Raw genomic sequence first — 23,182 nt, forward strand, 5'->3', positions numbered from 1 at the left:
GTTTTAACGTATTTTTCCTAGCTTTGAATGGATTGAAAAGGAAGGCTGCATGTAGGGATCCCTAGTGAACTTCTGATCTCCTTGTGGACCCTTGTTCGTTTTTTCCTCTTGTGATATCTTAGGCTGAGATCAAGCTTGGAGGTTTTATTGTAGAGGTGCAAGTAGGTACCTAAGCTGAGAAACGTCCCATGTCTTGTAATTCAGCTACTGAGAAATATCTCTTGCTGGGAAGTAAACTTGCAGAAGCAACTCTATCAGCAATTCCCAAATTTCTCACTGGTTATGGTTTCCCCACTTGTGATGCCTGAATCTGAATCTGGCAGAGTAAGATCCAAAGAAATGAGAAATCAGAGCTGCTTTTTGGGAAAACTTTTGTAAGGCTTCAAGTATGTACTTCCAAGAATTCAATATTTACTTTATATAACCTCTGCTTTGGGAAAGGAATTGTTAAAATTGTAATTGATTTTAATGCCCTTTCTGAAGTTCTCTACCTTTTTTTTATTTTTATTTTTTTTTTCAGGAGAGCATGGCATTGCTTTCACAGTTAGGTAGCCAACAAAGATCCAGACTTCATGTAACCTATCAGATTGTCTTTAGGAGCCTTTAAGTATCTCTTTTATGAAGTCTTAACTTATGGACAGAACAATTTATTTTTAAGAACGTGGTTCTACGTTACCAAAGTGTTGTGAAAAGAGTCTTATCCAATTCCTTCTGCTCTGTGCTCCAGATTAAAGTTGAGCCTCAGTAGGAAAAGCGAGGTGCAGTTGCAGTAATTGACCTGAAGGTGGTGGCAGGTTGGTTCTGGACACTGCCATGCTCAGCATCAGGCTATAACAGCCTTTCAGGGAGATTTTCAGTGATCTTTGGCTTACTGACTTGTTTGCAACATTTTTATTTGGTTAAAAACTTTGTTTTTTAATTTCTTTTGGTTATTTGGTTAAAAACAAGTAGCTTTACTGGCACTTTTAGATGCTGAATTGGTATTTTAGGCAGTGAGAGTAAGACAGCGTACAGCAAGAATAGCTACGGCTGGAGTTTTTTTCAGTCCTTGTATTGAAGCAAGCACTGCTCCTGAGGTTGAGTTCTCTTTTTGAAAGGAGAGCCGGTGATCCCCTTAAGTCCTAAATGTCTGCAAATGCTGGTAAGAAGGGCTCGTTGTAGTAATCAAGTGAGTAATCCTCAGATGTGAAAAAAATTAGCAGTACGATTGGTATTTCACTGACATTTAGATCTCTCTCAGAAGGTTGTTCTTCTGTGGGTAAATCTTGCACTAAAAACACTCCCTTCTTGTTTATTTTATTTATTTATTTATTTATTTTGATGACACAGCAACAACTAACTGGTCTGAAACAGTTTTGCAGCACACACAATGAGTTTCAGGGAGCTTAATGTAAAATGCTGTGTTACCATAAAAGCTGGCGTCTCTGAATATCAGGGAAGCTGGCCAGAGCTGCTGTGTAATCAGCAGCATGTGCCTAAGTTAAACCCTAATTATTGCAAGCCGTTCTGTGATCTTCATGTAAGTGGGGACATTCACTTAAATTGCAGGGGAATTGGATCTTCAACCAGTTTACATGTTGATTTATGTCTGCCTTGTCTTCAGTAGGACTGAAAAGAAGAAAACAACTGACCCCCTGCAGCTTGTGCAGTTACGGTCTATTTATTGACCAGAAACAGGATTAATGGAGAGCATGATATCCTGTACGTCCTTTGCTAGTAAATTTGGCTGCTTCCTCTCATTCCACCTGTGCAGCTATGTGCGTACGTAGTGTTGTGAGACAAGCTGAGGTGCAGTCAGAGTGCTACCTGGCATGCTTTCCCTTTTGCCTTGGTGCAGTTGTGTTACACTTAACAGCTTAAGAGAAGTGCTGTTAAAGATATTTGTGGCTTAGGGGAAGAAATATCAGGGATAGGGGAAGAAATATTAGGGATTTATACAAGTTCTCTTGATGGGCAGGATGCGTATGGTTATTGTTCATCTTCTTGGGTGGGGTTTAATGTTAGCTTCCAAGCCCTAGATCCCGAGGATGTGGTGCCTGTGCTTTCCTTGTTTACCACAGCGTCAGTGAAACAAACGGAGTGATCATCTTCTGGTGTGAAGGGAGACGGTTCAGTTCTGGTGGCTTGCTCTGTGTGGAGTACCTGGGGTTAGAAACATTAATCCAGGTGTCTCTGAAATGCCATTTTCTTACTGGTCAAGGTGCAGCCTGCCCATTCTGGGGCTCTTTGAGTTGAAGGAGGCTGAAGGAATTGCCAGCATTGTGATGGATTGATTAGGTGGTGACTGTTCTATGGAAAGGATCAGCTTTGGGGAAGATGAGCTTGAGTGTTGATCCCTAGTAGTCTGATTATATTTAATGTTGTCCAGATGCTTGTAACCACAGACAAGTGCTCCATAAAGCACACTTAAATAAACATTGATGAAAGCATGTCTTATGATCCTCTGCATTTCCATGAGCTATTGAGAGGTGACACAATTGTAACGCCACACCAGAATATTATCTGACGAGTTGGGGGAGTTGTTCTTAAGCCAAAAAGATTGAATCATCACGTTCCTTTTAACCTCTCACAAGTTAATGGTGTTGGCCTGATTTGAACTGGTAGCTGCAAGGTAAGAGAATGATTCATCTGCAGAATGATTCCCAAGGTTCCTTTTTTCAGTTACAGTTTTGCTTTAGTTAACCACAAAACTATTGCACTTTGATACAGTTCCCCATGGTCTTAATGTAAAACAAACAAACAAAAAGCAACCAAACCCCATTATTCTTCCTCTTTTGCTTCCTGACAATGTTGTATAATCACAATAGTTTTTGACAAGTATATGTTAAGATGCTTTGTTTACTTTTTACTTTACTAGGAATCTTTACTTTATTTGGAATTTCACTTATCTTAGTATAGGAGGTGTTAGATTATTTTATTTTTATCTTACTTTTTAAGTAAAATAATTGTGTTGGCAGATACAAAACCAGTAGCTTATTTCAGGATTCAGGAATCGCAGGCTTTTCCTCCCCTATGCCAAAGAAGCTCATATGACAGCTAAGTGAAATATTGTGTCATCAGGAATGTAAATGCCAGCGTTCCTGTGACACTATTAGCCCTTAGACTTGTTAACTTTGATTAGGAGTAAAATGTAGGTTTCAGCAAGTTGGGCCAACTGTTGGTACTTAAAGAGACCTGTATTGCAGAATTTCTGCTTTCAGGATTGCCCAAGTTACTTCTAACACACTTATTTGCCTCTGTACTGGCTGTGTGGTGGTTGACTTCACCTCCTGCTTACTGCTTTTTCTCCTAAATCCTCAAGACTCCTCCTATCTAGATCCCTTGTATTGTTGTTGTTGTTGTTTTTTCCATTTTGCCTAGTTCTGAGCAATCTTTTCTGTATTTCTTTTTCATTCTTGAAGTTTCCATTGATCATCTTAAAAAGTTTAGGAAGCTCGTTAGTTGTTGTTTCCCCAGCTCAACAGCTCAGTGCATCAGCTTTTCTATTGCAGCTTTAGAGAGGATGCTTGCTGTCCAAAGCAGCAAGTAGAAAGAGTGCCCTTTTTACTTACTAGGTTCAGAGGCTTATATAGCTGTTCTGAGAACAAGATTAGAATTGTTTTCAAGTTTATTTTTTTTTATTTTTTTATTTTTTTTTTGTCTTCGCCAAGAAAACATGTAGTGTTACAGAAATGTGATTTGTGTTCAGGCAAATTGCTGCAAGAGATCCATCTAACATATATTTTGCATGTGATTATTATGGGGCTATATGTGTAGTAGGATGTTTTAAAAAAGAGGCAGAAGGTGGGGCAGATTTTTCATACTTCGTGTGATCACAATTCTAGAGAAATACTAGGAAAAGGCAGCCATATCTGCTAATTAACTAAAGCATGAATTTCGGTAGTGCTGGGTCTGTCATATTTAGTGTTCTTACAGTAGGATTTGTTCTATAAGTCTCCTGAAGGCTGTTTTGAAGATGATTCTATTTGCATAACAAATAGTGAGCCCTACAAACCATAGCTTTTAAAAATATATACATATACCTATATATATATATATATATATATATGTAAAAGCAACCCTGACCTTCCTACCAGTCTTCTGAAACTAAGCTTTTGCAGGCTTCTTTCCTTATAGATTTATTTTGCTGTAGATTGTTAAAAAGAAAGCAAAATGAAACCTAATGAATTAAGTCTAACCTCATGTCGGTCTTTTTTCCTTTTTTTTTTTTTTTTTAACAGAACTATCTGAAATAGAACCCAATGTCTTTCTTCGACCTTTCCTGGAAGTAATCCGTTCTGAAGACACTACAGGCCCCATAACTGGATTGGCCCTCACCTCTGTGAATAAGTTCCTCTCATATGCACTAATAGGTATGTAACATGTCTTCCTGGGATTTACCAAAATGCCAGCCAAGTGCATCTCCTTGCAACATGTCTTTGGCCAGGAGACATGTTTGCAGTCTTAATGAGGAGATTGGAGAAAGACAAAAATTGTCATTAATGCTGAGGAAATAGGCATCTGCAGTTTCTCAGCATTATTCCTGCTGGTCTTTCATGGCACTCAAGTAATAATGGCTGGAAACGGAGCCACAGCTTCTGGTTTGCTCAGACTGCTGTGTGCTTATGGCCCACTGATGAACTTTGGTATTCACCAAATGCAGTTCAGACTTTTCGATATAATCTGAGTAAAAGGTTCGGGGAAGGGAAAACACCAGCGGGGATTACAGTGTTCTAATATACGTAAATACAATAGTTTAGTTTTGTGGACTAACGTTTCTGTTCTAGAGTGAGGATGTTTTTTACCCAGTTCTGACACACACTGGACAGGGTCCTGTACTCCAAATTTGCCAGAATTGCTGTGGAACAGTTTTGCCCTCGCCCGCAGTCAGACTTAAGTGCATTAGCTGAATCTTTTTAGTTTTCTTAGGCATGCTCTTCATCCCAATATGAGGTAAAATAGTTGCTTGATTTTTTCAATGGTCTTTGAAATGTATGCATCTTCCCTGATGTTTGTGAAAGGCTAATAATGTGCATGTGGTCAGTTGCTGTGGCTCAGCTGGCTCATAGTAATTCATTAGCTTGCATTCTGTCTGCCCTCAGTGTGTCATCCTGCTACTACTGCTGCTCGAGTTTTCTCTGTAAATTCTGTTAGTACTTTCTGATCATACCTGTATGAATTACAGAATTTATAATCTGCAATTTGTGTTGATGCGTAGTCTCACTTAGAGGAACCTCTTTTATCACTGTCCCCTCACCTCCAAAGTCCAGTTTTCCAGGTTCTTTTCCTCCATTATATTAAAAGAACGCTCGATTTTATCTTTTTTTCTCTGCTCTTTTAAATATTTTTTCCTCTGGAGTAAGCATGAGGGAAGTCAGAGAAAGAAAGGGCTTCAAGATCTATGCAGATGCTGGCCACTTGTGCAGAAAAACTCGAAAATTAAAATGAGCAATACTGGGGACTTGCAGGAATTTATTTGTTGTATGTACTGGTATCAAAACATCAGTTAGCGGGGAGTATTGGGTAAAAGTAAGTGGCAAGAAATAACTAAAATGATGAGATATTAATATCACTTGATAGGACAATAAAGGAATCTTAATAAATAAGCCTGTGAAATGTCCCTCTGAAGGACTAGGCAGTAACGCAAATATGTTAGTTTTAAAATAGAGGAGATGGTTCTTCTGTGCATTTGTGTTCTGATCCCACCCAGACCATTAGGCTGATACCACGTGTCAAGGCAAATGTCTGCATGGGCAACTCACTACAAATACTTGATTCGAGGCAGAAACAAGAAAATTATTAAAAGCTTGTAGTCTTTCATTAGCTACTTGTTAGTTAGAATGTTTCTTAGGTCACTCCAGCAAGGATGCCTCCCTGTAGCTGCGTGTGAGCATGTGTCCATGTAGCACACAGCAGAAGAGCCCCTCTACCTGGCTTTTGTTGTTGAGCTGAGCCTGTAGAGGAGGGGAGCTCAGGCCCTGCTGGAGGTGACATTCACAGCGGCCTTGTCCTTTGTGCTGCTCCAGATACCGGCGAAGCTGGGATTAGTGGTTGCGGACTGAACATCTGGCTAGGGTGGTGTTGTTAAATTAAAGCTTTTTGGTCTTGTGTTTCTCTTTGTAATACAAGACTAGAGGTAGTCTAAAGATTGTTTGCCTAAAGAAAGGAAAAGCTTAAAGTTGTCCTAAACATACAAACCTGTTTCAAACTGTACAGAACAAGGAAGGAACGACTGGAGCATAACCACAATGAGTGAAAATTCAATGTGGCTGGTATTTACGGTGCATTTTGATGCTGCATAAATTGATGGGTGATACCAGAACACTTTCCAAGAGCATCATTAGCTGTGTCTGTTTTGTGAGTAGATGGCTTTTGCTCTACCCACAGGGTCTACAGCCAGTGCCCAGTGAAAGGGCCAAACTCCTTTCATAGGTTATCTTTTGTTTAAAGCTTCTTTCTTTTCCTATTTCCAAAACATTTCATTGCTAATCCTTGTGCTGTTCCACTGTTTTTCTTATTCTGTCATATGCCACTAGATGGTTATCTGTTGTCTTTTCAGACCAGTGTTGCTGTCGGGGTACATTTTAGAACTAGTTTAAAAGGCTACTAAAAATTATTCTTTTTTTTGACTTTGGATCCCGAGTACTCTGAAGTGCAAAGATCTGTTCTGAATTTGTTGGGTGCAGCAGTTCACTGACGGTATAGTGTGCAATCAGCAGCTCAGTTAGACAAAATGACTTTATATCCACTATGCATGTATTTTGATAGGAATAGTTATAATTAAAGAGATTATCCTCTAGTCTGAAATAACTACTGCTGTTTCAAGAGTTACGTTCAATAAATGGCACAGTAACTTTTAAAGCACAAGAAAACTTTGCATCAATACTAAACGCTATTGGTTTTATCCCTCGGATTAGTTATTTCCTTACTCAGCAGTTCTCTACAGCTAGCTGACAGCCTTTTTGATGAGCTCAAACCTGACCTATAGGAAGACTAGTGGCTGAATTTCTGAATTGTATTTGTTTTATTTTCCTCAGAAAAGGTATGTGCTCGTGTTGTTATCACAGTGTGTCCAGAGCAGCTTCAGGCTCCACTTCTAAAGTTAACTTTTCCATGGCGTACCTTAAAACTACGTATCTGCGAGTGAGCAGCTGTTGCTCAGCTTCCAGCAATAGGACTTGTTTGGGAGTTTAAAGCTTGTTCTCCCCTCTACCTTCTGTGTCTCCTTGGTGATTTATTTTAGTTGCATTGAAGGTCTTACTGAGCAGGCTGCTGGATTTCCCTCATGGTTAAAAGCCTGGATTTTCTGCTTTTTGCTTTTTGTTTTGCTTGTTGTGGGAGTACACCCCATATGAAATGTGTAAGTCTAGATGGGGTCTCCAGATCCTTGTTGTAGGTGGCAGTTTTTGAACTGGTGTTTTACTTCACACAAACCTCTTTTATTAGTGATTCTGAGCAGGCATTGACACATCTTTTCATACTGTTTCTCACCAGGGAACAAAGAAGCATGTTGAGCTTTTCTCTATCTTGTTTCTGCAAAGTAGAAGTATCTGTGCTTTTAATTGAACTCCAGAGGCTTTATAAATTGACCTGAATTTGTAGAGCTGTTCCAGGGAACCAGGACTGAAGTAGTCAAGCGTGATACGTGTTGGGAGAGAGGTGTGTTTATTAGTATTAAAGGTAGGGGCCAGAACTGCCAAGTGGTAGTCATAGATGTGTTAAAGAAGCATATGTACAACTTTATTACATTTCCTTTTCAAGCAGATTATTTGTCCATAAATATGATAAAATATATCACTAAGCCTAGAGGAACTCAGACCTACTGGAAGAGTTGATAGTGAAGGGAATCTGCATGTTCTGCATATGGAAGCCTTTCCTGCTGTAGACGTTTTTTGTTTTGTTTTTGTTTTTCCTCTTAATGACCACTTAGTTTCTTTCCACTGTAGTGCTGAGGTTTGGTTAACAGTAAGGCTACTATAGGTGCTGGCATTGAAACTCCACTGGTCTCTGCCTGATTTAATTGATGAAGCAGGTAAAAATGACCAACTGCTCTCAGAACAGCCTCCCTTTTGATTCATTAACACTTGACTTGCAAACCAGATGAACTCACTCTGAACTATGCAAAATTTGTGTGTGTCTCACAAATATTTCAGAAGTAGGTAGCTCTGCTCTCAATCAGGGATGTGTAAGAGAGGGGAAAGAAGTGGTGTTCTGTGCAGGTGGATGAAATTATCAGGTGCACAGACAGGATTTTGGTTTTCTGTGACTAGAAGTTTATCCTGCAGCCCTTCAGAATCTGCTCAGCATGGTGGAGGCCACTCTCTTTGGACCACATTAAGAGCAGTTTTCTGTAACACCTAAGGTTTAGCCCCTAGGTATGAACACATCTGGAGTCAGAGTGAGTCTGCAAATCTTGTCTACAAAATGTGCAAGATCTTGCTTGGTTCCTCTGTCAGCTTCGTTCTGGCTGGAGCTCAAGAGGCCCCATTGCCAATTAATGAGGTATTAACTAGTGTTTAGGTTGTCGTCTTTCTTTCCTAATGACTGTTTAGGCAGGAAGGTAACAAGATTCTTGCCCAGTGCCATATTGTTTAAGCAAGAAGGAAATCAAAGCCAGAGGCTGCTTTTCTGAAGCCCCTGTAATGTGGCACAAGATACGGTTACTAGCAACAATCTTGTCCTAAACATTCTCTCAACTGCCCCATTGTTTGTAGCTACAAAAGACTGAAATAGAGAGAAGGAGCCTTGATGAATGATTGAAGTGGGAGGCCTGCAACTCTGATATCTAAACTGTGATCATGTTTGTCTGCTGTTTTCTCTGGGGAGAACCACTGGCCCATTCCTTCCCCAGCTCCTGTTCCTTGGGAGGGACGTAGAACAAGAGACAATTTTTCCTTCTCAATCTAGTGGAACCTCTTTGGCATTTTCTCCTCGTGGGAGTAAACTTGAGGTTCCATGTGTTTAAAATCTGTTTTCTGCTAATTCCCAAGGAGGAACTGAATGTATTTAACAGCTGATTGTTCTGTATTGTAGGGAATAGGACATAATCTTAACAATTAGCATCTAAAAAAATGAATTGTAATTCTTTTCTTTATTAGGTTGCATCTTTTTGCAAATGTAAATAGACTCCTGATAAAGTCTTGCTGAAAGCTCCCATTAAAAAGTCTTTCTCTTACTAGGGGATGAGTTTTTTTTCTTGTATGGGCAACTCGCTCTGAGTCACACAAATTAAAGAACCAGATGAAAGCAAAGTATCTCTGTGTAGATGTCTCCCCACAGAGGTGGTAGGCTGTAGGTGGCCTTTTCCTGTCATATATTTTTATTCTGTTACTCAGATCCCAGCCATGAGGGCACAGCTGAGGGAATGGAGAACATGGCAGATGCTGTCACTCACGCCCGATTTGTGGGAACAGATCATGCAAGCGATGAGGTTGTCTTGATGAAAATCCTACAGGTAAGTGGAGAGAAATGGTAATTACCATAATGGTTGCTGCCCGTTGTGGAGCATATCCTGTTACATGGAGATGAAGAGAAGACAGCAATGTTTTGACTCTGTAGGAGCTTAGTAACAGACTTTATTTTTAAACAGATGGCTCATATACCTGTGGTAAAAGCTTTTTCAAATGAAAATAATTAAAAGCTTAAATGAAATGATTTTAAAATCAAGTGCTTGATAATGTACTCGTGTTGATAATCCTACCTTGTGCACGGCCTGTGTTAGTGAGGGATAAATTAAACATATGGAGCTCTGAAACGTAGGTTTGAGAACAATTATTTGTAGAGACAAACCTATAAGCTGTACAGCTTTTTGATATGTTTACTTGTGAGCGGATAGCTTGTTACTGAATTTAAACTTCAGGTTACATGCAGCGTATCTTTTAGATTTGGGTTGGGAGATCGTTTTTGTTTCCTAATCTGTCTGTTTTGAGGACAGCATTCACTTGGAAATGACTCCTTAGGTTTTCTGCTCATGGTAGAAATTCCAGCAAGTCCTTGAGTCCTTGAGCAAGTCCAACCTTCTTCTTGAAAATTCATGCAAGTGTCGTTGGTACCATCTGACATGCACACACTGTTGTTTGCAGGTTTTGAGAACCTTGCTGCTGACTCCCGTGGGAGCCCACCTCACCAATGAGTCTGTGTGTGAGATCATGCAGTCCTGCTTCCGCATATGCTTTGAAATGAGACTCAGCGGTAGGTGTATTTGTATTTCCACTGTGGTTACTCCTAAGAAATGATCTGGTTTCTTCAGCTAGTTCTATTACAGAACATGCAGCCATGGAAAGCTGTCGAGCTTTATATTAGTGTGTCTTCCTACAACTTCATGGAAAATTTGCCAGGAGTTCACTGTACAACTTTTGACTCCTTTTTTTCCCAGCTTTGTGGCGCCACCTTGTGATTATATTCCCATTTGCAGTAATGCAGTGTTGGAGCTGGTTTTAATAAATTTGCCGTAATCTCTGTAAACAAGACTTGGAGGGGAGTCTGCTTGAAGAAGCCTCTTGATAATATCACACTGAGTAATGACACCTGTGTTATTTGTTTTTGTCTTCGCAGAGTTATTGAGAAAATCTGCAGAGCACACTCTGGTCGACATGGTGCAGCTGCTCTTCACAAGGTAAACCTGCTTGTGTTTGCCTCAGCATTGCCGAGATGGCCCTCTAAGGACAGAAAGATTCCACGCTTCCACTTAAGAGCCCTCGGAAAAATCATCCAGAATGGTCATTATTTAGAGGTGGAAGGGGATGAAAGATTTGGCACTTTTCTCTTGGGCTGACCCTTTCAGACTGCAGGGAGACTGAGGTGGAGAAGGTTGCATGGTTTAAGGTATTCTTTGAGGAGAGATGGACAGCTCAGTAATGAAGAGCTTTAGGATATGGAACCAGTTCTTTGAAGACAGAGAATGCAAACCTCACTCAAAAAAAAAAAAGGTACTCTTAAAAATACAGTTCTCTTCAGGAGAGAGAATAGTCATCAGGAGAGAGAACAGAAATGGTATTGAATAGTCACATGTTGAATTCAAGCTGAGAGCTTTGATCTGATGTATCAAAGAAGTATAAACTCTTGAGGTCATTTGTCTTCTGGACAAATGTTCTGCCCTTTTCAGTGCCTTTCAGGTAATTATTAAAGTTACTTTTAAACTCGAGAAATTTATTTAACCTCAAAACTGTTTTTCTGTCTAGTGAAGCAATCAGACTATCTCTGAGTATTTAAAAAGAAAATGTGCAGATACAGAAATAGGAAAGGATTATAATCAAACTGCTTCTGAGACACACTCTTACAATCAGTTGTTTCCATTGCCACACTCAGTTCCGGTGAATTCTCAGGTTTTGTTTCCTTTTTGCACTGTGTTTCCATTTTGCAATGCCACATGGATGGATGTGGGGCAGAATCAAGTCAGAATCAAGTATTGTCAAAGAGGAGAGACCACATAACTTTTTCTCCAAATGCTTCTGTGATTTTCATGTAGTGCTTATTCCTTGCTCGTTGCATATCATCTCCTCTGTCCTTCGTGATAAGGCACCACCACTGCCTGTGCCTCTGGATATCAGGGTATAGAAGCAAGGTAAAGGCACCAACTGCAGGCATAGTTTGGATCCCAGTTTATTTTTTGAGTATTGCCATCTTCTTTTCCAGAAAGAGAAACAGCCAAATAACATGTAAACCAACCTCTCATCTAGCCCTGTTTTTTTCCCCTCAGTAGTCCTTTTGGCAGGATATGAGAGAGTCTCTCATTGAGGAGAAAACCTGATTTTGGTTTTCTAGTAATCTGCAGCATGACCAGAAAGACTTTTTTGTTTCCTTCTTTTTGATCCTAGGAAGTTTATGTATTTTGACTTGTTCTTTTGTCTTTCAGGTTGCCTCAGTTTAAAGAAGAGCCTAAAAGCTACATGGGAACTAATATGAAGAAGGTAAGACTCACCGCTGTGCTGGCTGTTTCACTCTTGTCTCAGGCTTGTGTTCATCTCTGTATTGTTTATTTTCACACGTGTGTTTCTTCATTCTCACAAGTCCCTAGTTCACTGAAAGAGCATGTTTAACTGCATAAATGGACATAATTTCATTTAATTCTGTGGGATTATGCACCCAATGTCCAGTAGTGAATCTTAACTATGCTGCTGCCTAGGTAAGTCAGTCTGAATTCTGGGAACAGCCATCAGCTGCTGTGGGCTAGAAAACACAAAAAGCTGCTGTGGGTTTGTTCATCAATACCATCTCCATCTTTGCAGTGCGTTTTTAGCATCTGGATTCAGTACTGTAGATACTATAAATGTGACCTCACATACTTATAAATGTAGTAGTTTCTTAGGTGGAAGGAGGGCCAATTGAGGAACTCCACATATACTAGTATACGTATATATTTTTTATACTCCATATGTAGAATGTCAATACAGATACAGGATTGTAATGTTAAGAGTAACAGGGTGGGGAAGAAGAGTGGTAGAGAAGAAATAGCCACCACCTTTGAGCTTAGCTTAATGTACTATTTATAGCATCGTAACTTTCACTTCTTTTTTTACAACTTACAAAAAGTGGCAGTGTTTTGTGGATGTACATTTCAGAGCAATTATGGCAGTATTTTGAGAGAGACTGAATGTTTACTTCTAGGAATCTGAAACTAGCTTGGAGCTTTAGTTCCTGTGTAGTAACCTAATGTCATGATTGTTGGTTTCCCTTGCTGTGGGAGAAAAGTGACAAGATCTGGGCTGATGGTAGATTGGCCTAAGGAACGCTGACAGAGATCAGGTTAATGTACTGTGGGTATCAGAATCTGTCACAGTCTGTGTACAGAAGGTGTGTAATGTGAAGGTGAACTTAAATTTAGAAAGGCTTCCCTTGTCAAGTGATGGCTGCTCCCAGCTCAGTGATGTCCTTCCTTCCGTGTCTGGTCTGTGCAGTTACCTTGTACTGTCCATTTGCTGTGCATGCCCAGGGGTCTTGCCAGCAGCCTAGCACTCTGCCAGGTTATTCGTCTCTTTTGAGTTTTTATTTTATTTTGTTTTGTTTAAACCATGCATTTGCCTATCTTTCACAGATCTCTTCATGTCTCCTCAACAAACTGGAACTAAGTAGTGGGGAACAGCCCAAAGCCCTGAACCAATTAGAGAGGGTATTGCTCTTTAAGAACCTGAAGGTCTCTCTCTCCCTTCTCTCTTCTTACCTTATTCCCTTCTTCCTTCTCTTGTAAACACCACGTGAGAGATAGTTATGTTGTGTGTAGCAAATCCCTCCACTCATTTGACACAGCATGGCTTTTGGGGAGAATGCATGCAGTGATTGCTTTGCAGTGTTGTGGCTGCAGCTGGGGCAGGCTTGGGAGGGAGAGACCCTTGTTTCTGCAGCACTCGATGTCTTGGTGAGTGCCATCTAGAACATTGCCATGGCTTCTCCTGAAGGAAGAGAGGGGGAAGGGGTACGCAAGATTTGAGTCCTCTATGACAGTGAGAAACTGAAGGAAATAAACATATTAAAATGTAGATTGCTATCTGAAGACTCAAATGTTGTGCGTCCTAGCTGATGATCTTGATGATAGATGTAACAGCGTACCTGAAGAGTCTCTTGGCTCAGCATGCCTTAGACAGCTTTACTCAAGGTGAATCTCTGAACTTTGTTTCTTGTCACAGGGCCGCAGGCTTCAATGCTCTCTAAAGTGTTCTGTTTTGTTTTTAAGGAAACTACTGTCAATTTTTCATGCCTTTTGGCCATGTTTTTACTGACTTTAGAGTGATTCCCAGCAGAGTGTTTGGTAATGGGGGTTGAGTGGGGCCAGACTGAACTATGATATGTCAGTTCCCCTATAAAACTCTTCTAAAGAAATACTGTAGGCCTGCAGATGTTTTTAGACTGATCACAGAAGCCCCAGGAAACTAGTTTAGATGGGACGTTTCTCAGTTTTCCACATAAACCTAGTGTACTTTTAGTTCTTGTCTGCCCTATAGACTATTTGATTCATAAGGAACCAAGCTGAAGATTTAGAGGTGTCTTTGCCACTTATTTGTCTTGTGTCTATACTCCAAGATAGTTTGGAAAGACAATGTCTGGAGATTTGCAGATTTATGCAGTTACACAGAAGAAAAGACTAAGAAATGTTTCCCTTTGTAGTAGGCAGTATTATAGCTAAACACTGTATTTTGAGAAACAGGTCTTTGGGAGCAGATTGTGTTCAAGTTACCTCATCTAACATTAGTTGGTGCAGTACAGGCAGGTAGGTAAGTGAGATGACAAGTGCATCAGTGTGTCCAGGACTTGGGTCATGGACTGCGTTCTCTCTGCATGCTTTTGTGTCTTGAACGCTACTTGATGTGCTGACCAGTTCCATGCTGCATCTAGAATGAGCTCATGTTTTAGTATAATCATTTAGTTACTAATCATTGGCCCCTGCCCTTTTCTCTTGAGGCTTACAGTATCTTATGGAAAAACAAACGAGTGCAGGTAAGGTGGCTTGCAGAAAAATGGGATCTCATGGACCCTTTAAAAAAGAACCTTGTAGAGTTACAGTTTTCATCTTCCTAGCTTTGAGATGGAGCTTTATTGTTAAAACCTCATCTACTAAAGGAAGCATTAGGAGTCTTGTAGCTTTTTTTTTTTTCTTCTACCATTTTGTGTACATGTTTCTTTATGCAAAAGTAACTGAGATAAATGTAGTGGGGAATATATACTGAGTTTCAAGATGAACAAGCAATAGCTCTGAGCTCAATTTTATTTCTAAGGAATGCATTTTAAATAAAAACTTCAATGATATATGTGAAGTACAACCTTAATCTAATCTGAAGGACACTGATAATTGTAAACTTAATGCAACTAAGATATGACTGAGCATTAGAGAGAGAAGGACATTTTTAGATGACATTTAAAATTCATTTTTCTAATGATCTAATAAATTATTTTTGCTGCAGCCTTTAGTCAAGAACGAAATCTAAGGTTTAAAATCTCAGTCTGTTAACATGCAACTAAGCTTTCTAGCAAAATCACAAAATGCTTTAGTATTGAAGATTAAAAAAAAAAAAGCATTAGAAATAGTTCCTTTGGTCAAGGAGAAACTGTAGAAGTTTTTTCACGTTTATACTAACATAAAAAGCAAGAAATGGTGGCATTGTTATATTTTAATTTTAATACAAAGTATGGAATGAAAGATAGTACTTTAGTTGTCCTTTGATACATGTATTGTTTTAGAATTCCCAAGCGTGGAGTTGGTTAAAGAAACATATAGCCAACTGAAACTGGCATAACATTTCTATGAAGCTGTGCTTCTGTAAATTGTTCTAAGCTACATGTATGCAACTGTTATTGTAGTTTGCCATCTCTTTCTTACGGGAGATAGCAAAATAAAAAAAAAAAAAAAGAGGGGGCTGGAGATATGGGAAATAGCCCTAGGTAATCCTAATAAAACAATACTTATTTGTGAAGGATGTGAAATACTTGATAGTTCAAGATGGAAAAGACCTACTTAGTAATCTCACCTGTCTATTAATTTGTCAATAAATAAATACAATAAATAAATAATTTTACATACTTGTCTGAATGTTTTATAATTTGTTTCAATGTTTGGGATGGGAAAGAAGAAGTCTTCTTGCTTCCATGAGTAAATAGTTTCTTGTCCATGTGAGGCTGATGTTACTCCATCTCTCAAAGATGGCACAACTTCATCAAAATGACGGCAGATGGCCGTATGGCCTTTCTAATAAACCTCAAGAGGAAAAATCTTGGAGTTAGTACAAAGCATAGGACAGCCACTAAAAATGAGCATTGTGCCTAAAGACAAGCACTTTCCCAAAAAGGCTAATCTTGATCTGAGATTGTAGTTGGTGTTGTGTGAAAGGGGAGATCAGATGTGGGGGTCAGATTGCCAGGCTGGACCTGTGTGGTTCCAAAGTTGCTTGTTTCTCAGGAGCATAACTGAGGGTAAAAGGGGTGCTACCAACATGGTTAGCTCTGAGCAGTATCTTAGCTTTACTTTGATTCAAGTTTTTTTTCTTTTTACTTTCCCCCCCATTTTTATTAGCAAGTTGCTTTCTACCTAGCAAATCATGACAACAGGATATAGTAGCTGGAAGCAAAGTCTGTTTTGAAATCATGTGGAACAGGCTTGGGTTTAACGCATAATGCTTCCAGGTTTCCTGCGTACTCGTAGCAGTTTGGTACAATGAACTGTGAAAGTCTTCAAATTCCCTTTTATACTAAAAAGGGAGAAAATGAAATATGGCTATTTTTAGAATAGTTAGTAGGTAAAATAAAACTACCTCGTCTAATTAATAGCTTTTAATGAACAAAGCTGTTGATAATATTTAAGGCTCAGAAAGATTTTAAAATTGAAAGTGAAACTAAGATGAAATAGTGGGAATTGGAAGAATAAAAGACAGCAAATATTCTATATAGCTCTATGAGCTAGTGGATAGGAAAGATAAGGTAACAGACAATTTCTGTGTGAAAGGATTGTGATCTATAAACCTTTTAAAGCATTTAAAATCTACAATACTTCAGTTTTGGCTGTGTGCTTGTCATGGAAGTTTGTTAGAAGCTGTCATTTAGAAGGAGATTCTTGCTGCAAAATTTGGAAGAAAGGCAAAGTAGTTCTGCATCTATCTTGTTAATTAACAAGCTCACAGAAACTGTAACATTGCTAAAATTTAGGGATTAGTTGTCAAGCAAACAGAATTTGTGGTGCAAAGAAGTTACACAAACGGTTTACTGTACTGGGACATAACATTTTCAAAAGCTTTGTTTAAATGAGAAAAATTATAGGCCTTGTGCAGAGAGAGAATTCTAGATGGAAGAAGGGAAGAAACAGAAAAACATGAGCAGAATCTAGAAGGCTTATTGCTGTTTAAGAGTAGTAGCTGGAAGGAGTGAGGTTGCAGAAAAAGGAGACTGAAGAATGCAGCTGTCTTCTAGAGAATAAGAAACCAATAGTAAGAATATAAGAAATAGATAAATTATATTTTAGGTTATAGTATTATTTGAGATGACTTCACAAAGAAGAATACCAAGTAGAGACCAGTACTGAGGCTTACAGAGTGGCTTCCACTGTATGCAAGGAACCTCCTCAGCGTTTAAATTTTTCACCCCCAAATTGGAGATCTGATAGCATCAGAAAAGTTGACTGCGGCTACTAAACCCAAGAGTAAGAAGGAGGCATTCCTGCACTTAGAGCAGATTATTTTAGAAGGAAGCTGTTTTCAAACCTGCTGTTGCCATTGTCAATGTGACTAAATATTGTAATGGTGTTAGGAAGTTCTGGAATGTCTGTATGTGCCTGCAATAACAGCACACTGCAACAAGAGCCATACAGTCTGCACTGCTCTTACTGTCGTTCTCATTTGCCCAGATGAAGGTCTGTATGAGAACTAGTGGCAGAATTTTGGTCAACAGGGACGCTGAGGGTTAAGTTAGGTTTAGAACTGAAGAGGACGGATGACAGGAGATGAAAGCAGAACATGGTTTGTTTCTAAGCCATTAGGATGGTATTTGCAGTGTGTCATGCACCAGGAGTGAGTGAAGTGTTGGCGAAACACTTCTTAATAGTGAAAGAGATTACTGGAGGAAAGGGAACGTGGCATTACTGCAAAGATGAAGAGTAAATTGAGACAAGTGACAGAGGTAGTATAGTAGCTACAGTAAATTTTCCCTTGATTCAGACATGGAGTGTTGGCTAATATGTGGGTCGTAGGAAGTCAGGAGCTGATTTGCATGACTTTGAGGTGCTGATAAATTCGTGTGATACATTTGAGTGCTGTTGCCTGACTTTGAGAGTTTTGAGACAGCCTATGTGGGTTGGCTTGTGTAGTCCATTGTGCTATGTGGTTTCTCTATACTGATATTCTTAATTGTTTATGGTTTTCAGCTGAAAATGAGAGCTGGAGGAATGAGCGAGTCATCAAAATGGAAAAAGCAGAAGAGATCACCAAGACCTCCTCGACATGTAGCTAAGGTCTCACCTGCGACAGAACAACCAGCAGCCAATGCTAGTGCCATCGCAGGTAGGCTGAAATCTATTTTCAGAGACCAGACAGCACCTATTCCAGGGCTGTTTTGGAAATGTCTTTATTTAATTTCTCTTAACAAGTTGTTCCGCATTCAATATTTTTTAATGATTTTTATTTTAGTTTTCAGTGACTGTCACAATAAACATGTCATAGCTTTTCTGGTCCAAGAGAAGAAGTTTGAAGGAGGTGGAATACATATTGATGGCAGAAAGCTCAATCCAGTGGCTAACATGGCAGCATTTCTCTGCCTTCATTGTGCCTTACAGGAGTATTTTATAGGGAAGGGAAATGGGAACCTAAACAAGTAGCTGAGTTTATATGCAGCCATTTGGTGCGGAGGAGATGGAGGGTGCAGCAGGTATGTGGAAGAGGCTGAGAACAAGAACACTGGAAAGAGGAGAGCTAAAGGAGTTGGAGATGGGGAGAAAGTAATGGCAAAAGGATTGTATAATAATGCAGTTGCCTGCAGTAGGAGATTGTTGATCTAAGTGACATATTCTTTTACGTATTCCTGAGTTGTACCAAAGGGAGTGAGGGTGGGGGTGATGAAGGATGAGCATAGTGTGACGGGGAAGAGATACAGGTGGAACTGTGGGATGTGCAGAGACGTAGGTATCAAGAACGGGTGAGTGATCTGATCTCTCACTACAGATGTAAAGATTGGAAGTATTCACCCATAGTCCATGAAATTTGAATAAAAAACATTGGACTGTGCACATTAAGGAACAGAGAAATATGGGATATACTTACAACTATTATGAGAAGAACAGAGGTTGCAGTGTGGTAAGAAGAAATGAAGAGTTACATAGAACATAGGAAAAAAGTAGAGAGAGCAGCAAAAGTACCTGAAAAAGGTTTGTTTGCAGGAAACTGATGGGCATGCACACAAATCCTTTTGCATGTGCTTCCAGAAGTGGTGCAGTATATGACTAGTGCTGTGAGCTGGAGATTATAATGTTGGGGGACTTCCATATCCTATTGTTTTATAGAAGTAGACTAAATAGTTACAACCGTTTTTAACCTCTCCTCTGGATAAATGAGTCCCTCTGGCTGCAAAGTACTCTGTCTCTTGTGCACTCTAAATTTTGACGGATCAGACATAAACATTAACAGTGAAAGGAAGCAGACGGGAAGCTTGAAACAATAGTTGTGTAAAATACGTATTTCTGACTCTTATTCCAATGTAGAACACAATTCAGTATATCATGAATGATTCCAAGTGCATTTCGACACAACAGCATGATTGCTGAAAACTAAGGAAGCAATGAGATAAAATTGCATCCAACTTAGACATCCAAATGAGAGCTTATCCCTACATAAATCATTATATTTATGCTTTCACATAGGTGTTAAATTCCATGATAACTCCTGTAACATTTTGGAGAGAAAGCTGAATAATGTTATAGAGCACATTATTAATGCTGAGCTTGTAGAGCTAGGTAATGTATTAATTGTGCTTTTTATGTCAGAATTCTGTCTTAGCATGTGAAGAAGAGAAGATTACAAAATTGATTAAGTATGCCATATCATTTCTTAAAAATCAAGTAACATTCTGCTATTTATTTAAAATATTTCCAAAAGCCAAGTCATGAATAAAACATCTGACTGCGCAAAACTATACACCTTTTACGTGTAAATTTATAACATACCTCTGGTTTGTGCACTTATTTTGTTACCATGCCCTTCGTTATATCATCGCTTTTTTGAACATTTGGTGTATGTATTTTAAGTTTTCCTGAAAACCAGAAGAGATGCAAGTATGTGGGTTTTCCTTAAAAGAAAACATAGATTCTGGAAGAATTGTCTCCCATTTAGAAATAATAAAACTACTCAGTGCTTTGTTTCAGACTTGTTTGAATTCTATTGCAATTTCATTTCTTTAATGTGAATTAAAGAAATAGGTCTTGCCTTCCAATCAAAGTGTAAAAAATAGTTTAAAAAAATCACTTTGAATGATTGACTGATGTTTGAGGCAAATATTAAAGTGCTTGTGCCATTGCATCAAAGTATAAAGTACATCTTTGGGGCTATTTTCTGATTTCTTCTCAATTAGAGAAACCCTCTGCACCATTTGTTTAACTACATGAATTATCTTATTCTCTGAATCTGTTAGATTCCAAGTGATATGTTTTAATTTGGAGAACTGATAGTATCTCACCTATTCATCTATTTGATGCTTTAATCCCTAGCCAGAAAGAGCTTTGTCTCATTTCTCTACATTAATACCTAATTATCTGAGATCATTCGTAGTGCATTGCTGTGATCAAAGTAAACCGTAGTTGTATTCAGTGTATGAACTGGGGGCTGAGGGAGAAAATTCTGCTGATCTTTTTGCTTCTGTTTCTCATCAGCAAGCGGAGTTACTTTCATAGATGCTCCTCCCAGCTCCTCTGGAAGCTCAGAAAATGTTTCATCTGCAGTCAGCCCTTCTACAGACAGTGGTTTGGAAACATCCTCACAGACCACCTCCAAAGAAGACCTGACAGACTTGGATCAGGTCACTGCTTTGGGACTTCATGCAGGAATACCTTCAAATGAGGCCAAAGTCACTGATAATCAAAACCAGCCAGAACTCCAGGTATGTGGTTGCTTATAAGGAAGAGTTCCAACTGCCAGCATAGTTAGTTGTGGGTTTAGTACAGTTACTCTATTTTTGGTCATAGTGTTTATATTATATTTTAAGGCTTAGGATCAGAATAAACATCCTTTTGTATAAGTGATTTGTAACTTCACAAACATTTGTTGTTTTTCTTGAGACGATCCCCACTGACTCAGAAATGATAGCTGTGCAGCCCCACAATGCAGCTATGTATCTACGTATCTAATGCAACTAGTCCTATTCCTCGCAATATCATCAATCTTAATTAAGGAGAAAGTATTAGAGGGAAGTATAGATGAAATCTTCAGGAGAATTCTTTTAGTTATCTTCGATGAAAATAAATCTTTTGTTTGTGGAAATTTAGTCTCACAACATAGAATTAAGTAAAATAGTTAAGAGCTAGATGGAAGTAAAAGTTTTGGAAAGAAAGTACTGCAGATTATCTAGATGTGCTCTTTTAAATTTTGCTTTCCTGCTTCTCTTCCACAAGTGACCTGTATAGTTTTAATAGCTCTGAATGAGCAGTGAGCGAATAAGCCTTTCTTTTAGCTTACCTAGTATCTGTTGTCTTGTTTTGCTTTTCTTCTTTCCTTCTCAAATGTCTGATACCAATGAAGAATGAAAGTCTGAGGGAGGAGAAGATCCAGTCAGCCTCTGTCGAGTCTATTCCTGAGGTTCTAGAGGAGTGCACGTCTGTAGCAGAACATTCTGACTCTGCCTCAGTTCACGACATGGACTATGTAAATCCCCGAGGAGTACGTTTTACTCAGTCTTCCCAAAAAGAAGGTGAGAGGTGGGCAATATTGCTGAAGTCCTTTCTCCTTTCCACTATTCTATGCCACTTTCTGCCATGAGGGTGATAAATTCTTATTCCTTAGTTGGTCTGTAATGATGTAATTTGTAACACCTGTTAGACATCAGCAAAAGCCAAGTTGTTAAGAGTACCAATGTGTCTCACTTTCCTTTAGGAGCCGCGCTGGTCCCCTATGGACTGCCATGTATTAGAGAACTGTTCCGCTTTCTCATCTCGCTCACCAACCCTCTCGATCGCCACAACTCCGAGGTGATGATCCACATGGGGCTGCAGCTGCTAACTGTTGCCCTGGAGTCAGCTCCCATTGCAAACTGCCAGTCCCTCCTGGGACTTGTGAAGGAAGAGTTATGCCGACACCTATTTCAAGTAAGTCTGGCTTGTGCTAACATGGGATATGGCATGGAGGAATTAGATACTAATTTGGGTCAAACAGTCTATTGGAATTCAGTATTCGGAAGTTTGACAGATCTCAGTCTTCAAAGAAGCTCTCTGCTGTATTTCAGTGAGAGTTCTGAATTGCACAAGGGAAATGGTGATGCTGCAAAAACAAAGATGTTGTCACAAGCCATTTTCTTTAGGCCAGGGCTGAGGAGAATGAAGCTGATTGGAATGAACTGGGGGATAACATTGTGTTTTGATGTAATTGATTTTGAGGTAATTATGAGTGCAAGTTGCTAGCTTAGTAAATTGGCAGAACTTTTCTAGCTATTAATTGTACAAGAGCTGTGTTGGAGGCAGTTCTTCTCACAGGTTACTGCTCCACTGAGAGAATCTGTGGAGTTAGTTAGCAAAAGAACAAAATCACAGTAGGAAAACAGTATTACCACAAGCAGAAAGGAATCAAGTATAACCATCCACACTTACAAGAGGTGAGACCAGGAGGCTGAATAAGGGATTGGTCTTGTTTTTTTACAACACCTCTGCTATGGGAAACAATGTGTGGATCTCAAGACTGGCATGGGTACTGTTAATCATAGCACCTAATGATTATCCTTTGCAATTCATAATTTTTTTTTTTTCTTTAGCTACTGAGCGTTGAACGGCTCAACCTGTATGCAACCTCCCTCAGGGTGTGCTTTCTTCTCTTTGAGAGCATGAGAGAGCATCTGAAATTCCAGCTGGAGGTGAGTTTTGAGTATCACTGGGTACATAGTAATAGTGCCTTGGGCTCAGTAGCTGCGTATAGCTAGGCAGTCAGAAACAGCCTGAATATCAACTTACCTTTGTATAAATGACTCAGTGGGTTATGGGTAGGCTATTTAGGACTTTTTTTTGTTGTATAACAGTGTCTTTGAGACTGGTGCACTGCAGTCGCCCACCTTCATACCAGTTTTTCAGAATGGTAGATCCAGGTGCATTAAATGATAAAAATGTTTGAAACCTTTTTACAGACCCCTTCAGAATGAGCCACCATTAAATATGGGATATGTCAGATCGTGTGCAAAGATGAAGTTTGCATCTGTTTCTGTAGTCCTCAAAGCTATTCACTGTCCTGCTTTCCTTTTTCTTTCCCTAAACTGAGCTACCCTGTGTTTCCGCCAGATGTACATCAAGAAACTGATGGAAATAATCACCGTGGAAAACCCAAAGATGCCATATGAAATGAAGGAGATGGCTTTGGAATCCATTGTTCAGCTGTGGAGGATTCCTAGTTTCGTGACTGAGCTCTACATCAACTACGACTGTGACTACTACTGCGCCAACCTCTTTGAGGAGCTCACCAAGCTGCTCTCCAAGGTGCTGAACCCACAGGGCTTGTCCTGCCGCCTCGCTGGGGCTGCTGGCCTCCCTGCACGGGCTGGGGGCACC

General features: G+C 39.5%; 1 protein-coding gene across 5 annotated transcripts in view; it reads left to right on the forward strand.

Moving 5' to 3' along the window:
* The window catches only part of GBF1 (golgi brefeldin A resistant guanine nucleotide exchange factor 1), a 102,187-nt gene that overhangs the window by 55,169 nt on the left and 23,836 nt on the right, over positions 1 to 23,182 (forward strand). For 2 of the 5 annotated variants that reach the window (XM_032191606.1, XM_032191607.1), the window contains exons 4-16: positions 4,221 to 4,352; positions 9,315 to 9,433; positions 10,062 to 10,170; positions 10,534 to 10,594; positions 11,834 to 11,888; positions 13,013 to 13,111; positions 14,374 to 14,409; positions 17,819 to 17,954; positions 20,312 to 20,538; positions 21,177 to 21,345; positions 21,528 to 21,739; positions 22,399 to 22,497; positions 22,916 to 23,110. In XM_032191606.1, the coding sequence (XP_032047497.1) occupies positions 4,221 to 4,352; positions 9,315 to 9,433; positions 10,062 to 10,170; positions 10,534 to 10,594; positions 11,834 to 11,888; positions 13,013 to 13,111; positions 14,374 to 14,409; positions 17,819 to 17,954; positions 20,312 to 20,538; positions 21,177 to 21,345; positions 21,528 to 21,739; positions 22,399 to 22,497; positions 22,916 to 23,110 (1,649 nt within the window). The remainder of the gene's footprint in view (positions 1 to 4,220; positions 4,353 to 9,314; positions 9,434 to 10,061; positions 10,171 to 10,533; positions 10,595 to 11,833; positions 11,889 to 13,012; positions 13,112 to 14,373; positions 14,410 to 17,818; positions 17,955 to 20,311; positions 20,539 to 21,176; positions 21,346 to 21,527; positions 21,740 to 22,398; positions 22,498 to 22,915; positions 23,111 to 23,182) is intronic. The other 3 variants (XM_032191609.1, XM_032191610.1, XM_032191608.1) reach the window with 2 other exon arrangements.

The sequence above is a fragment of the Aythya fuligula genome, chromosome 7 (genome assembly GCF_009819795.1).
Source record: "Aythya fuligula isolate bAytFul2 chromosome 7, bAytFul2.pri, whole genome shotgun sequence".
In the NCBI taxonomy this organism is placed as follows: domain Eukaryota; kingdom Metazoa; phylum Chordata; class Aves; order Anseriformes; family Anatidae; genus Aythya; species Aythya fuligula.